This window comes from Juglans microcarpa x Juglans regia, chromosome 5S, assembly GCF_004785595.1.
Source record: "Juglans microcarpa x Juglans regia isolate MS1-56 chromosome 5S, Jm3101_v1.0, whole genome shotgun sequence".
Taxonomy (NCBI): Eukaryota; Viridiplantae; Streptophyta; class Magnoliopsida; order Fagales; family Juglandaceae; genus Juglans; species Juglans microcarpa x Juglans regia.
The window spans coordinates 31,523,747-31,542,184 of record NC_054603.1 but is presented as its reverse complement, the minus strand read 5'-3'; the positions used below and the strand labels follow the sequence as shown (position 1 = coordinate 31,542,184).

At 37.2% G+C, this 18,438-nt stretch overlaps 1 protein-coding gene across 1 annotated transcript; it reads right to left on the bottom strand.

Moving 5' to 3' along the window:
* Positions 1-444: 444 nt before the first annotated feature.
* On the bottom strand, positions 445-1,861 carry LOC121268617 (transcription repressor OFP1-like). Its single transcript, XM_041172944.1, has one exon. It carries the CDS (start codon positions 1,708-1,710, stop codon positions 517-519), a length of 1,194 nt encoding a protein of 397 aa, XP_041028878.1. The 5' UTR covers positions 1,711-1,861; the 3' UTR covers positions 445-516.
* Between the last annotated feature and the right edge of the window lie 16,577 nt (positions 1,862-18,438).

The window sequence follows — 18,438 nt, the reverse complement described above, 5'->3', positions numbered from 1 at the left end:
GTCCTGAAAGGGCCTCGTCTTTTGGCCAAGAAAACATATATTGATTGAAGGCACTGCCAAGCGTCGTACGTGAGGGTCCCTTGACCTGGTTTTGCTTGACGAGTATTCCCCAAGTAGCCTTGATGCAAGCAAGTACTGAAATTCAGGGACCAGAAACATTTCTCCTTGTTTTACTTCTTTTCCTAGGAAGGAGACGGAGAGCTAAACAACAAACGAAAGAATACATACCCCATAAAGGCCAACTTTAGTTATTGAGACTCTGAAAAAACAGAATACGGACGAAACTCCTTCCATATATTTGCACAAATCCATATGCTTTGATCCACTTTCACCATATTAGTAACTGTTAACCTATTTCCATGTTCAATCCAATATTCGATATAAGACTATTCGTTGTTTAATTTGATGTGAGATTCATGGGTTTAAGCCACAGAAAATCAGAACTTCAGCAATAACGAAAAGGGTTTTATTAGAACATATGTCATATGTAACAGAAGCGGTTTTAGACACAGATTATTACTTGGGTTGGACGTCGGTCAGATCAAACCAGATTTGCTTGAACACCTTGATAATGAGGTCATGGTATTCATCTGAATTTAAAGAAAGATAACAGGCAAGAAGCTCTTCGAGGTCCTTTGACGCCTTGATGTTGTTCTCCACAATCATCTCCACCATCGATTCCCTGAAATCCCTCTGAGGATCAAACGACGACTTCACGACTGCAAAGCTATCCGAAAGGCTCCTCCGCGAGCTTGAACTCGAAGCACTCGACGAGACGCTTCTACGATTTTGTGTCTGAATCTTTCTACTCGCAATTCTCGGGGAATGGATTCTGAGCCTGACTCCTGGAGAGGTGATGGAAAATCTTTTTGCAGAACTTATAGTCCTCTGCTCATCCATACTAATTCTCTCTTCCTTCACAACCTTAACCGATAGAGACCCATGAGCATTTCTCTCCTCAAATCTGGCTGAGCTCCTGCTCCTATACTTGGTTGGCTCTTTTGTTGCCGTCTTTTTCAGATCATTGAATTCAGCTGGCTTGGTTATAATAGGAGGAAGTTGATCAAGCTCTGATAAGGAATCAAACCCATCTTGCTTCTCAAACTTGCCAGAAAAAGGCTTATTATCCACGTCGATAATAATGTCAGCAGCATTGGACATAGCTTTGCAGCCACAAGTGCTCGACCACGGAACCATTCCATCAAAAGATTCAGTAGCGAGAATACGGTCAGACCTGAATTCGGGCTCAAGAAAATCTGGCTCCGGTGAGCTAAAAGGAGAGGATGAGTACTCGGGTGGGGAATCAGATTTGGTCGAGACTGAGTCAAGCGTGGCACGGCAGCTACAACGAGCAGAAACAGAGGAGGTGACAAGCTTGGGTGAAGACCTCAAGGTTCTTTTCTTGACTCTTTTTTTGGATGATTTTCTTGGTGGGTCAGGAAAATGGTTGTCTGAGACTTCTGGGTTTATGGGAGAATTATGGTAGGTATGACTTGGGATAATCTCCCTAGTGAAGTAGTAAGATTTTCTTGGATGATATAGGTGGGGTTGCTTTGGTTTGTATGGCTGCGTTTCTGAACCTGATGATGACTGTTTTTTCTTCTTGGAGGAGGGTGTGTTGTGGTGGTTTCTGACTCTGCCCATATTCTTGAGCTTGTAAAACCAGGCATTGGGGATCATGTCCGATAACCTGAACCTGTAGTTACCCATGAAAACACCTCATGCACGCGCGCGCATGCAACGATGTGTATGGAAGTTCTAAGCTACTAAGGGTCCCCTGTGATTCTCTCTCAAGTGTGAGCAATGACATGAAGAGGATGACTCCAACACCATCTCTGCTTTGGGACGGAGAGAGTATATAGATAGATAAATTGAGAGCAAAGGCTTTTGGAATTTGAGGTAACGTTGGGGTCCACAAAGGACGAAAAAGTTGATATAAAAGAAAAAGCAGTGGGCCACGTAGGGTCAGGCACAAAATACCTTTCCTCTCTGTCTCTCTTTTCCATGGTTTATTTTCAATGCTTAATTTACCCACCCGAACAGAAATTAGGTGTCTAATCAGGATTAACTTTTGTTTACTTCTTAACGCATCTTTACTTGCAAACGATTCTCCAATTGGAAAATTTCTATTTCTGGCCTCACTCTTCTATTCAAATTTGCTTTCCACTGGCCGTATATAGATACATTTCATACGTATTAATTACGGCTAATGCAAGAGTCTTCCATGCTCCAAACCGTTTGCTTTACAATGTCTTACATGCATTGCTGCTGGACACTCATTTAAGGGGCCTCTCTGCATTTCTTGCAAAGAGTAGTAGTACTCTTCCATGTCAATGGGACTTCCTTGGGACACCACATATTGCCAGAGTCGTAAATAGATACAAGTATCATGTGCTATTTATGCGCGCAATTGCATCAGTTCATTCCAAGCATTCTTGTTTTTCTTGTTTGGGGATAGAGAATAATGGTATAAAAATGTGCAAAAGATGAAGTAAAAAAAGACAGATAACGAAAGCTACTTTGGGAATGTAAGTTCGCTGTCAATGTAACTCAGCCATATACAAGTCCAACACATTTTTAAGAAATAATTTCTGTTTCAAGGGCTTCGATGGTGTTATTTTTTTTTTTCTCTCTTTTTGAGTGGGCGAGCGGGTTTCGATCTCCAGACCTCCCTTTTGGAGGTTGGGGGTTATGCCAATCAGGCCTTTGGCGATGGTGTTATTTTTCTTGATCTCAGTAATCTCGCTGTAATAATGTGTCATCAGGCTATGGATGACAAGGGACTGTTGTCTTTTAAGGCTAGGAAAGATAACTCTCTCTCTCTCTCTATATATATATATATATATATATATCTAACAGACTAACACGTACCCAATATTCATGAGTCATATGCACACGAACTAATTGGAGAGAGACATTCTGTGATTGTAAAATATGCAAAAGGCCCCCTACTCAACTGGTCCCCCAACTCTGCCCTTGCAAAACCAACACTACAGCCAAATGCCACTTACTACCTTCAATCTTTGCTGAGTTTTACAGTGGGGACCGACTTACAAATTACAGGTTCTGTTTTTTCTTTTAACCAGAGTTGCATGAATTAAAAACAGTTCACAGAAAGAAAGGGGTGAAGTTCCTAACAAACATCTAATTACACCAAATCCATTTGGTATAGTTCGTCTTCTGGACTGAAAAGACATGATAGGAGAACGTGGCAAGTTGGACACAACAGAGTAGGAAGACTTTGAGCTGTAGGAAAAGAAACTAGTACAACCAGTAGCACCCAAAGCAATGATATCAAACCAGATATTATCAATTACCTGCAAAGACGTTCAGAATGCTGCAAAAACCAATTCACCACCAACATAGAGTCTAGTTCTACTTCCATCTCAAAAGTACCCAAACTATAACATAAGCACAAGTTATTCTTCAGAGCTGAAAGTTCTACTCAAGTGTAAGTACGTGTCAATTCCAAGATACAAAGAAAAACCAAACACAAGGATCCACCACAACCTTCCCTCTCGAGGATTACCTCTACAAACATCAACAACATTAAGCTTCAAGACACCTACGAGAGGATGCAGGCACTTGACATGAATAGGTGTCCTTTCCTTATGTTGAATAGGACCGATATTAAAGAAGTTTCAAGGGTTATCTCCATTTGGGAAGAAAGAACGGCTTTTAGCTTAATCCGAAATTTATAACCCACAGCCACCAATAGACCTGCCTCATGATACCAGAACCCTTTACAAAGAGTACCCTCAAATCCAGCTCGCTCTATTCCTTGCAAGCCATATTCCGTGATTTTTCTTTCTTCAAAGTAGGCTCACTGATTAAGAGAAATTAATTTGCGCATAAAAGAAGCCAACCAAGAGGCACTAGTGTAATGAGGGAATGTTTACACATGCATCAATTAACAAATAGACTTAGAGAAAACCTAAAACTTCCTACATCAAAAATCAACTGCAATAATATCCCAAAATATTGTGTAAAAAGCACCTGAGAAGCCAAAGGAGATGAATCAATATTCTTGAATGCGTATTTGCTCCATGTCTTGAATGTTTGCTTCAAGCTTTTCAATTTAGAAGTCATACGACTTAGATCAGATAAAGAAGTTAGAACAATCAGCTTCCCAGACTTCTTTAACAAATCTGGATGAGAAACCCACATTCTCTGGAATTTAGAGGAACCTTGTTTGCTGCTTTGAGAATTTGGAAAAAAAGAAGAGGATGATCTAGAGCTAGTGTGCCCCTTCAAGATGGATAAGGAAAATGTTTGGAAACCAAAAATTCCAAACTATTTTAGAAGGGTTCTGTCCAGCCTCTCCCACAACCTTTGTCCTCCTTTCACGTGACACAAAAGTGAATTTGGAGCCTACGAAACACAACTCTTTTAAAGCATCACTACCAATAAAATTTGAAAATCCATAAAAGATATCACATCGGATACTTACGGATCAAGTCATCAACTAGGCCGCCACAAACAAAACCAAACTCCACAAAGTAGAATTTGAGTTCATTTTCCCAAAAGAATGACCTGCCATCAATTTCGTTCAATAAATCAAATAATACAATTACTTACGGTGAGAGTAACCATCCGAAGCCTTTTTGCCAAAACCTTCCTCTGTACCCGATGCGAAAAGGTTTCCTAAAAAACAATATGGGCTAGTTGAGTCCGTTCCCGAGTCGTCCCGATTGAGCATAGATCTTACCATTAAATCCCTTTATCAATGAGGTTGCTAGGCCTTCATAAACTGCAATATGATCATGCCCATTAGTAATTATTGAATTGGGTTCTTGAAGGCTGAATTAGCAGCCTGGAAAGGGTATAATCCTCTCCCAGAGGCTTGTTGGGTCGTATCATGGGCTTGGACCGTAGCATAGCCCGTAACCTAATTAATCCAAAGCCTAGTCCAATCCAAGCATATTCCGGCTAGCACCTAAGGGACAAACGCCCAAGAACTTCAGGAAAAGGGCTATCAGTTCATTCAATGATAAGCTAAACCCCAATATCCCAAAGACTTGAATTTCAAATAATGGGTGAGATAAGTATCGCGTAACAACAGGAAGCATCGTGAATTCTATTTATATCATCCAAGTATGATTATGAAATCCATATGAATGAATTGCTCAAGAGATCTCCATTATCTTTACTGACTTAGGCATTGGAGACGTTCCCTCGAACCCTTAAGCCTCATTCCTCTTTGGTAGTAGGTGATCGTGTGTGGGAAGCTATGAGTCACGTCCAAAATAGTTGGCACCATATGTGGGATTTCTTTGTCCTGCAACCAGCATGCTACCCACATGTCCACCACCACACGATCTCAAGCAACTAGGGATTAGGAAGTGTTGTCAAGAAATATAGAAGGGAGGATCGCAGAAATGGAAGAAGTAATGAGGAAACTCACTGCCGAAGTAGAATGATTGTGGAAGGAGAATGATACCCTCAAAGCAAAGAACAGACTATTAGGGGAAGATACAATACCGAGCTAGGTCGATTGGATCGAGATGGAAGCACATAGCTTGGGAAGGCAAATCTCTCCAAGAAAATGAAGAGGCGAAAAAGATGCACCATGACTTGCGCATGGACAAATACGAGGAAATGACCAAGAGAATAGCGACATCATCCTCGGTCAATCAGTTGCTGACTAGCAACAATCTGCCATACAACGCAAGAATCATGGCAGTACCCTTGCCACTGAAATTCAAAGTACCTGCAATAGACATGTACGATGGATCCAAAGACCCAGTGGAAGATTTAGAGACCTTTAAAGCCTACATGACGCTTTATGAGTTTCCTAGCGAAATCGCATCTAGGGCCTTCCCTTTGACTCTGAAGGGAATGGCTAGAGGATGGCTTGACGAGCTGCAACCAGGTTCCATCGACAGTTTTTAGGAACTAGGCAAACACTTCTTAACCCAGTTTATGGCTAGTTGGCGGCGAAAGAGACTAGCAGCATACCTCTTGACCGTGAAACAAAGAAAGTAACAGAGCTTGAAGGCATATTTGGCACATTTCAATAAGGAAAGAATGACAGCTGACGACCAAGATGAAATGATCATGTTGGCTGCTCTACTCGGGGGTATTTGGCCGATGAGTCCCTTTATGGCTGAGTTGGCAAAGAAAACCCCTTTCATTCTACAAGAATTCATGGACAGAGCAGACGACTTTGTCAATGCCGAAGATATGCTACTCACCTTAACTGCTAGATCAGAATGAAGAGATGTTCATAAAAAGATCGAGAAGGAGAACAAAAGGCGAGAAGAAGCCAATACGAAAGAAGACGAGACACTTACACAAGGCGATACAGCAACAATCACGTACACTACTCTAATGTGTGCATAATCAAGATAAGGTCAAGGAGGCTAGATGTGGCTAGGATCAAGGGCTACAAACCTAGAAATATTGCACGTACCACAATGCAAGCGGGCATAGAACTGAAGATTTCCACACACTAGAACAAAAGATTGAAGAGATGAGGGGTAATGGCGAACTAGAGCGCATTGCTGCTCGAAATGCTACTCCACCATGGTGTTCAGGTGACAGGAAACATGAGCGCAAACCCCAATGAAGCAAGAGCCCAAGAAGGAGGGGATCACCAAAAAGAGGAAAGAGATCATAGGAACCACGAGATCGGTGTCCTAGGCAGGACACAGATCAAAGACATCCACCACTGGGAGAGATACCAACGATCGCTGGGGGTGGCCCAACTTCCTCTAGGAGGAAAGCATATGCTAGGTGGGCCAGGTACAAGGAGGTATACAGTGTGGAAAGACCGGTGAAACAATCTCGGATACAAGTATCGCCCACTATCTCCTTCGACGATGACGATTGCAGAGGAGTAGTTTATCTGCATGATGATGCACTACTAGTGACAGTGCTGGTGGCAAACTACACCACACGAAGGATATTAATTGATAGCAGGACTCTACTGATGTGTTATTTTGGGACACGTTTGCCAGAATGGGAATTAAAGTAGACCAACTGCGCCCTGCACCAACTACATTGAAAGGTTTCACGGGGGAAGCGATGCAACCCATGGGCTCCATCACGCTACCAATGTCAGTAGGGGCGGATCCCCACATTGTCACCGTCATGACAAATTTCCATCACGCTGCCAGTGTCAGTAGCGGCAGACTCGCAAGTGGTGGTCGGCCAAGTCATGGGAAAGTATCTAGCAAATGGAGAAAAGTTAATAAAGTACATTCATCAGGTGCAGGAAGGGTGTAGTCGCCTCCAATATTTTCAGATTGGGCTAACAATTGGAAAGCTAATCGGTTAGTGCTAGCGGCTTTGGCGAAGTAGCCGTGGAAAGTAAGCGTCTGGGCAATCGACACACCGGCTATAGGAACCTAGATCATGGAGGTAGGAAGGCACACCCCGACATGGGTGGATGATATAATCAAATATTTGACGACTAAAAATCTTCTCGCCTCCTGTGAGGAAGCAAGGAAGGTCGGGGGTAGCCCGATTCACTATAATAGATGGAACGTTATACAAGCGAGAATCCCCAGCACCATTACTAAGATACATCTCGAAAGAAGAAGCTACTACATCATAAAAGAGGTGCATGAAGGAGTATGTGGAAATCACTTAGAAGGGAGATCCCTTGCCACGAAAATCCAGAGAGCAGGATACTCTTGGTCAAAAGCCCTAAAGGATGCATGAGAACTTGTAAAAAAAAATGTGCCCAACACCAACTGCAAGCGCCGATCCCGAACAGTCCTCCTGAAGAGCTGAAGTTGATAACCTCTCTTTGGTCGTTTGCTCAATAAGGCATAGACTTGGTCGATCCTATGCCTCCGAGCAAGAGGGCACTAAGTTCATCATAGTCGCCATAGATTACTTTACCAAGTGGGCCGAAGCCAAGGGAATGGCGACAATGACTGCCCAAAGCGTCACTAGGTTCTTGTGGAAAGCGATAATATGTAGATTCGGGATACCACAAAATACAGAAATGAAAAAATCTACAAACATAATCCTCAAACTAAATAGCCCAAACCTAAAAAATCTTACATTCTAACATAATGAATCAAAATTTAAAAAATCAGCAACTTAAGAAATTTACATGTAGTGCAGAAAAAGCTAGAAAAATCACAACATGCAAGCAAATAATATACAAAAGGAAAGCAAATAACCAAACATAAACTAACTTCCATCTAACTACACAACTAAAAAAAACCTCTGACGCACAACATGCAAATCTACATCAAAAATAAAATGAGAAAAAAAACCATCAATGAAATGGAAAACATGAAAAAATAAAAAGTAAAGAACACAAAAAAAAAAAAGGCCTAACAAACCCACAAAAAAATATATTTTTTCACAAAAACCCATAACATGCAAACCCACAACATGCAAATCTGAAGAAAAAAAAACCCACAACATGCAAATGTGGAGAGAAAAATTTATTTCTTCGCAAACAACCGGTACCCCAACATGCAAATCCATGTAAAATCTCCAAACGAACGGCACCCCAAAAAAAACCCAACAAACCATTGTAAAATCTCCAAACCAACAACACCGAAAAGGGGAAAAATGCCAAAAAAAAAAAAGAAAACAAGAGAGAGAAGCCAGAGACAGCATCGCTTTTAGACATAAAAACCAAAGAAAGAAGTCGTGAGAAGACAACGCAGATGCAGAGAGAGAAGAGAGAGTGTCGCTTTCAGAAACGATAGAAGAAAGAGCTTTTTGAGAAGGGAAAAAGGTAGAGAGACTTAAAATAGAAGAATAAAGACAGGAAGAGAGTTAAAATCGAAGTATATATCTCGAGAATAAAAAAGCAAAAGACTAAAATATCCTCAAAGACTAAAATATCCTCAAAGACTAAAATACTTCCAGTTAAACGGACACAAAACACTAAAATAAAAAGATAAAAAAGAAAAAACACATAAAAAAACAAACTGCAACAGAGAACAATAAAAACTACTATTTACGGCTATACACACTTATTATATATAATATCGATATATTTCTCTTTCTGATATAAACAATGGTGGCAGTAGAACCCAACAACAAAAGGAAAGCAAAACGTACATAATTAATTTTGCAGTCAGCACTCTGCACTCTGCATGCTTGACGATGGGTCACAATATTTGGTTTTTGTGGCCCACGTCTGTCCCACTTCGTTAACTTTGCATGATTATTTGCCATGGAATTTGGCTCGGAATTAAAGACTTGAATTGTTTGCGTTTTCGTGGCATTAATTAAATTTGCATGTGGACGTTGGAGAAATTCTGGCTAGCTGTACGCAAGCAAACTCCTCCACACATGGTTCTCTAATTTCTTGAATGTGAACATTTATGAACAAGCAATAGTGGACGCGCGGGGACCAAGATCCCTTGGATCGTGAAACATGATTGAATTTTCAATGGACAAAAATAAATTAAGTCCATGATTATATATTAATATGGAAGCATATAATATATCACATTTATAAGTAGGATATATAATATATATATATATATATTTTTTTTTAATTTTTTTTATAAATATAATGAAACTCAATATAAAATAAATATAGAAGATATATATATATATATATAATATATATATATATATATATATATATATATATATATATATATAAGCTTTAACTTATCCGTAGACTTATCGATTAAGGTCTTATCTACTCCAATCCACATGGTTGGCCAAGGTCTTGCATGCTGACGATATATCATATGCAAGAAAACTCCATCAATCACATGGTTTTCTTTTTTGAATATTGTGTTATACGTAAGCATGTAATTAATGGAGGGGACCAATTATGAAACAACGATTTTTCAGGATTTTGCGACCAGCCAGATAAAGTCATGTATATGTAATGATGCATATACATATATACATACATATATATATATGTAATGAGGCAAGCATTGGCCACAATATTTGTTTTAAGAAAAATTCTATATGGAAGCCTTACGTCACACATTACCACCTTATATATATATATATTTATTAATATGTAATTTGTTATTTTTATCATTTTATCTTAAAGTTTAAATACGTGTGTATTTAAATATAAAGATAAAAAATAACAAATCACATATTACTTAAGAGAAGGTGTGGTGTAAGATTTTCTTGTAACATTTCTATACCTATTATCAAATGGTAATGAGGAGGACGTGGCCATTATTGCCATTTAGATCAAAATTTATTGTCAATTATTAATTAACTCAATATAATATATTTATATATTTATAATTTATATAGTTAATAATTAAACGTCATCCTTAGCATTGCACAATCATCGATAATTGACATTGAAATTATGTACAATTCTTATATTTTTGTCGTTATTAAAAAAATAATAGATTCATCGTGATATAAAAATGAAAAATTATAATCATAAGCTTTACGTATACACTATATATCACTTTTTTTATATATAAAAATTCTATAAAAATACAGGGCAAGATTCCAGAAGTAGTGATCTATCCGGTGCAAAAGAACAAAGTCCTCACATGACTTGTCAATTATCATAATCATAATCCATGCAGAGTAACAAACAAACGTGAATACGCAAGATCATATGCAAGGAAACCGAGTTACTATTTTTGGAGGGGTTTAATTAATCAATGCACGAAAGTGCTTAATCTTTGAGCCAATTAATTAACTGGCCGGATATTATATATAACACTCTTTTCATCGCACAAGCAATAATACATGTTGAGAACGTAAGATATTGACGTAGAGAACATGCTCCAAGCCGGAAAAGGAACGGCGCCCTATGCATTCATGTAGATCGAGGATGATGTGTAAAAGCTAGCTTAATCATGTTCCTATAATGCAGAAATGGAGCCTGCAGCTAGCTAGCATGCATGCATGTGGCCCTAATTAATTACCTAGAAAATCTCACACGTACTTACGTCATGCCGTCGAAGGATTCTGTCCAGGCCAGCCTCCAGTTTCACATGCATGCATGGGTACGTGTATACATTTCAATGGACCATAAATGCTGCATGGTACCAATTAGCTATACAAAGATTTTTAATTTTATCACCATCACGCACCAATATTAACTGAGAAATATTTTAATCGTAGAAAAATTTATAAAAATAAATTTATAAATTATATGGCATAATATATTAGATTCTAAATTTATTTTTATTGTAAAGAATAATATTATTATGTTCTCTTATTTTGACTACTCATACATTTAATTTTTTTTTTTACATTTTTTTTTTATTTACTACTTAAGGAAGTGACTACTAACGTATTAGTATATTTTTTTTTAAAAAAAAATTTAATATGTAAAAAAATGTAAAGAAATAAAAAATAGAATTTGTACTAGTAAGCACGCTCAACGGTCAAAGCTAGGCGGTACACTAACACTACTTTATTGTAAATTAGATTTAATGTATTACATTAGTTGTATCATTTTGTAAATTTATTTTTATAAAATCTCTTCGTGACTATAACACTTCTCATATTAATTACCTGTATCTTCGGTCAGTTGTAGATCACTCAATAGATCATCATCGATATTCAACCGTTAAAAAGACTAGCTATAGTAGATACCATATTATACGTATACTCATAATCACAATTGTACTTGTGTTGTGCATGTTGATGTTACCCTGTGGTGAATCTGGTGATCATATATATATATATATATATATATATAGCTATGCTAATTATCATCCCTATACATCACACTCCACACATTTTTTTATTTTTTATTTTTTAAATTTCTTTTAGTTTTATTCTTCATACACTAATTGATTTCTTCTACTCATCATCCATACCCCACACGTTTGGTAAGAAAAAAAAATTAAAAAATTATATATGATGTACAGTATGAGGATGATGAGTAGGATTTTTCACACACACACACACACATATCACTACAACAAGGAACAACCTTTTGCGTCGATTAAAATTGCCCCGAAAATATCAAAAAACATCACAAATAATGAATTTCATCCAAATCCAATCGCTGCAAAGTGGGCGCAACTAAAGTGTTTCAAAAGGTTTATGACGACAAAACTAGTGTGGGTCACAAATAGCTCTAATATTTGCAGCGAATTTTGTTGTTACAAGCGTGTTTTAATTTAGATGCAAAAGAGTGAGTCGATTGTAAAAAAAACACAATTGCATCAATATGTTTGTGCTGCAATTAAAAAAATATCGCCGTAAAAAATAATTATTTTTGAGTTGTTCTTAGTGTTGGAATAGATATCACTAATAGTGGCGCAAATATAAATAATTTGCCATGGTTAATATTGCTATTTTTAATACTTGCCATGGTTATCACAAGTATTTCTTGACCGCGCTGCAAGTATTTAATATTTGTGGCTAGAAAGATCTTGACAAATGTCCTATTTTGTGATTTGAAAAGACCGAGACTGACTACGTGGTCAAGAAATACATTTGTGACTAACTAGTAGTAGTGTCGCAAATATAAACAATTTGTCAGGAAAAATTTATTGCCAACTCAGAAACTATTGTCACAAAATAAATAAAAAATTTAAGATATTACACAAAATACTTGCTTTTTATTCTAACCAATTACATTGTATTATAATCCAAAAAATAATTACATTATATTATAAGTGTGTAAGTTTAGATTTCTCAAGGTACATCAAAGTACAAAGCTTGCTAGGATCATCCAAGGCTCTGTTTAGTTGTTGCTGACTGGTGTGCTCGAGCCCTTCAATTGTCATCTAAGAAAGGATGAAAATAGAGCATTACCATGCCAAAATAAAGGGCAAGGTGAGAGGCAGAGAAACCCAACCCGACAGCTAATTAAAAGCTTTTAAGGTGAAGAAGATTACAAAGAAAAATATAAGATCATCGGCAGCATAAAATATAATCTCCATCAAAAATTCAGAGCTACACACAAAAAAAAATTAAGAAAAATATCCATAATGTTTATGCTTATGTTTAGAGTGCAGAGTAAATAATGAGGGAAAATAATCACTTTCTCCCAAGTGATTTAATATCCATAGCATTGCTTTGCCACTACAATGTGCCCTGTAGCAATATCCTCAATTAAAATTAATCAACATTCTTACAACACCATGAAAAAGTAACATCAGGATAAAGTTTATAAATGTAGTAGACTAAAACTCAGACTATAAAATGTAGTCAATTGATCGTGATCATACTTCATTAACCCATTTGGCTTGCTCGATAAGAAAATCTCACAAGTCTTGTCATAATCTCCATTACTCTCAATCCATCTATGTGGCTGATAAGGCCATGAATGTTGGACACATAGCTTAAGCATCATCTCAACATGAACACTGCTACTATTAAGTCAAAATCATCTCCAATCATCTACTTTGTGGCGCCCCCAGCTCCAGTTTGAGATTTAACTGAAACTGAAACGCCAGGACATGCAATACTAGGGTTACCTACCCTTCATACATGACAGATAAGATGCAATGCACCTACAGATAGCTAACATTATGCAGTCTATCGTAGCGAAAGGTCAACTTAAGTCAATTTTAAGGAAATAATAGTCATGGTATCGAAACATAAGATCCCAATACTTTTGCATAATTCCAAATAGTCATCATAGTTGATATGAGTTTCTAAAGAACACCCAAAACACGGGACTAAACATTTTAAAAACTTAAACAGACGATCCTTTCTCAAAAGTGGTCTCATAATATTGTCTTGATCTTCAATGAGACTTGTTTTCTATGTCTTTAATTATATCAGTGATTGCTCTATCAATTGATTTGAGATGGTCCAAAATGGAAGGCTCGGACGAGCCTATAACCATCTTAGGCACGATCTTCTCCAGATGAAGTATTGTCCTCTTAAGTTTCGTCATTTGCGTTGGTTAAACCTGTCACAGCTTCTATCATTCTGAGTAAGGAATAATAGTGGGTGAATACAATAGGGAGATTTCGAGAAATCTTAGTAAGTAAACAAATAACGTGCAACAGATATTATAAGCATATGAAGCAGACTTAACAATGAATGCATGGACATGAACTTGTACATATGCTCTTGACCTTTCAAAGACTTTGTATAAAAACATGACTTTCATAACCTTGACTTTCGAAAACATGCTTTTTTCATTTCATACTTATGAGTTCGTAGCGTTTCTTGACTTATAACATATCATATCATGACATAACATTGGATACCTCATGGCTACTCTATGCATCGTGTGTTCCCTGCTAGTTACCGCATCAACCATTAGCCACTTTGACCAAGGTGACTACGTCTTGAGTTTCATATACGGCAGCTCGCATTTTGCCTTCACTGTAGGTGCACCCACTAGCTTTAGGTGCGATCCAGCTCCGGTATCCTTTTCTTTTAGGTACCAGTCGAGATCAGTCGACAGTACTTCATCGACCCAGGGGTATTCCTCCATTTTAAGCACTCCTGAGAGGACAGAGAAGTTCCACTAGGACATTTTTTCCGTCCCAACATTTGGGGTCATGATAAAAAATTTATCTTTTAAAAAGACTCTTTTTCTTTCAAAAATGAGTTTTCACAATCCCAATGCATGTGACATTACAATGGACCTTAGAACTTTCATGAGATACATGAAATACCAAAATGCTTCATCATAACCATGAGATGCCTTTATCATAATAATCATAAAACATTCATTCATAAAATACATATCGCGTTACGGCTTGAAAATATTAGAACATATGAACATGTTCCTTTATACTTACTCAAGGCATGCATATCTATCAAAGGCATACATTCCAATCATCATCATGTAAGGGCCGAAACACATAAAACCCTAGCCTAACCAAAACATCATTTGTATCACATCAATCTTAAGACACCAATGATCATGCTTCATTCATGGGGTTGGCTGAAACCTCTTATCTTAGTAGATATGCATTTCAATCAATTTTTATGAACTTAGAATCTTCTAATGCATTGAACAAAAACCTTTAATAACAATTTCTCATGGGTGGCCGAAACCCTTCCTTGTGATCATGGACAATATTTTCATGAGTTTAGTCTCATACTAAAACGTTTGAGTGACAACCATTCATGTATAAACCAACATTGTAAAACTGAACCCTAACATGGCTTTCTTACTCCCTCTTTCATATCATACGCATCTTCCTTAAACCATTTCAATCATGCTTTAAAATAATCATAGCAAAGAAGTTCATAACACATGGAAGAACATCAAGTTCCAAACAATCATACAAAAATCGAATCAATCAACAAGTTAACAAACCATATGCATAAAATATCCAAGTACAAATTAGAGGCATACTTACAAAAATCCAAAATGTATTTTTATAATAAGCAAGCTAAAAAATCATATACAATACTAGTTAGGATCCTTGCTCAAGAAAAACCCCAAGGTTTCAGACCCTTCCCCCTTGAATCCGAAACTTGCCCTCCAATAGAAACCTTAGCTACAACTCACTAGTGTCATGACCCTCTTTCCTCAAGACACCATATTTTTAAAACTTTAAGACAAATAAGGTTATATTATATTTCTTGAAAAAAAAATCTTATTCTAACTGTGTGAGTGTAGGCATGTTTCATGTGGAGTAATCTTTCAAAATACAAGCTAAATCCATCTAGCTCAAGTGTGCGTGTGTGAGAGTATAAGTTCTAGATGAACTTGACTCAAACCAAAACTTCCTCTCCATTCAATCTGTGCACACGTGTGTGTGTGTAGTAAGGGAAAAGTTGCTTCATACCTTCTAGTCTCTCGTCTTGAAAATATCTCCTAGCTTTGCTTAACTTCCAAGTGAGGAATTGTGTAGTGATCGAAAATCACAAGAGAAACATAAAATGGCCAAAGGTCCTAGGGTTTTCGGTTTGTCCCCTTTTATAGACATTTCAATAAGCCTCTTGCATGAAGCATACTCATGCATGGTTGCCAAGTGGCGTATAGCTCTATCACCTATTCTTTCTAGCTCATCATTGGATTGAGTTGAAAAACCCTAAGACATCTCTTGCATGTGGCGTCCTCTCCCTCAAAACCAAATCTCACTTCCTCTTTTGCCATTTCTTTTCATGTCATGGTTCAATGTATCTTATGGCTAAAGGGTCTTTTACTAAAATCAAGTTTCCCTCCATCTCTTACAATTGTGCATGTGTGCCAAGTGGCATGTGGAGTGTGTGTACATTGCATGGGCTACCGAAACCCTACATTTCCCTAGGAGATTTTCTTTTCACCACACTTTTGGATAAACAAGTGATTGATTCTTTTTGGCACAAAGTACCTTGCCCTAGCCATCCACTTCAAGGGATTTCTTATACAAAGTATCCTTCTAGAAGCCTTGGGTGTGTAGCCTTCCTCCAAGCTTGATCTTGCTTCTTTCTAGAAAAACCTTTTTACCTACTTTCATGCATGGAAGATACTTGGCAAAAAGCAACTTTTTTGCTCCCCCATTGTTGCCATCCATGGCCTTTGGCCTTTCTTAGTTCTACTTTCCCATATTCCTAATAATTTCCTTTTAGGTTCCTTTCCCCATGGCGACATGTGTCAAAGGCTTCCTTCCACAAGTAAAGATCTTCATACATGCATGACACATGGCAAAGGTGCTAGTTTTTCCTATGATAGGCGTGTAAGCCAAAATTCGTAGGTCCTTCTCACCTCTCTTCCCTTATTTCTATCTAGATTTATCAAGTTCTACTCTTAACTTTATTGGATGTCAAGCACCATGCATACACCTCAAATTGGGTGTGAGCCCTAATTGCATTGGGCCTCAAAACCCTAATTTCCTACAAGGCCAAAACTCTCATGGGCTCTTTAAAAAATATATGTACAAAAGCCTAGAAAGTCTTGGTCGTCACACACTTCATATGCTGTTTTGTGTCTAGTTTTTCAATCAAACTTAAATGCCCACAAAGATAACCCGAAGCTCATAAAACGTGTACAAAATCAATTATCAAATTTCATTCCACCCACTACCTAATCCTCAAGGTTAGAATCCTCATTTTTTTAAAAAAAATTCTCAATAAACTGTGAATGTCTTCAACAAGTCACAGGACTCACCATTAAAACATTGGAAATAGTTTTAAGCATCAATAGATCGGGAATACCATAGGGCAAGAACATATGAATTAATACGAGAAATAAGAATAGAAACTCACAAGGCTACCAATCCAATATAAATGTTATCTCACCTAATCAAAAAGAAAAAAAAAATATAAAAAGAAGGTAAAATAATATACAAACTAAAATGGAAGAAATAAGCAACATGCCTGAATCAGAAGAAAATGAATAATCAAAACCCTCATTGAAGAACAAAATAATAAGTGTATAGCACAAGAGAACACTCTACTCACCATATCCACCCCACAGCTCAGTCCTAACCAACTTTTTAGATCAAATATGTTTCATAAACAAAAAGCCTCTCAACAACGCAATCATATTATTGTCTTTGGTCGTTCGGTAACGAGAGAGAGAGAAATCCATAAATGATTTTGAAGCATCCTTGACAAATCCATCTGCACAATGCTCACATGAACCCAGAAAGCTTGCCCAAAACCCTCATTGAAGAAATCAACAAACAAACAATAATCAAAACAAGCTCCCAAGCAGCAAAAGAAGACAACTTAAAAAAACACAGAAAAAAAGTAACAAAAATCCTCTTCCAAACCGCAAATGAATACAAAAGAAGACCTACTTCAAAGGAAATCAATGTCTAGGTCGCAAGTGGAGATAAACCATGGAAGATGACCTACATCCATAGTTTTTTTGGAAAGAGAAAAAGGTGGAGAGTGAAATAGAGAAAGAGATGTGCGAGAGAGATCGGTGAGAAAGACTCAGACTCAGACTAAAAATACCTAAATTGAATTGAAAACAAAACAATGCCCAAAAGACAAAAATGCCAACGAAAGAAACCATCCCAAAAAGGGAGAGGACGACTTACCGGTGTGTTGGAGCGCGACAGTGGCATACAAGAGAGAGAGAGGATGTTAAGATGGAATTTGAATGACAGAATGGGAGAGAAAGAAAAAGAAACAGAGACACAGACAATGGGGCGCGGGGGGGGGGGGGGGGGAAGAAATGATTTTTCACCTTTTTGTTTTTAAAATCTACCTTTTGCGGCAGTATAATGTCGCTACAAATACTTAAATAGTCGTCGCAAATGATTAAATATCATATAGACCATTTAACGACAAATTAACGTCGCCGTAAAACAAATCAAAGTGTTGGAATTACTTTTTCTATCCAAATTATTCGCGACAATAATTTTAATTTGGTGGCAAAAAGTTAATTTTAGTGACAAATTTTTACTTATTAGAAATAAAATGGAGAGAATGCAAAAAAAAAAATTGACTTTTTGCGATTAAATTAAAATTGTCGCAAAAACATTGGTCAGCAAAAAATTATTTTTCTTGTAGTGATTTTTGTTGTGACCAAAAAAGTAGAAAAAATTTAAAACTTCGCTTCAATAAAAAAAAAAAAAAAAAAATATTATTGGAATCACCGTATGATAGCATTTGTGATGAAATTTAGAATGAGTTTAATTTCGTAGCAAATTA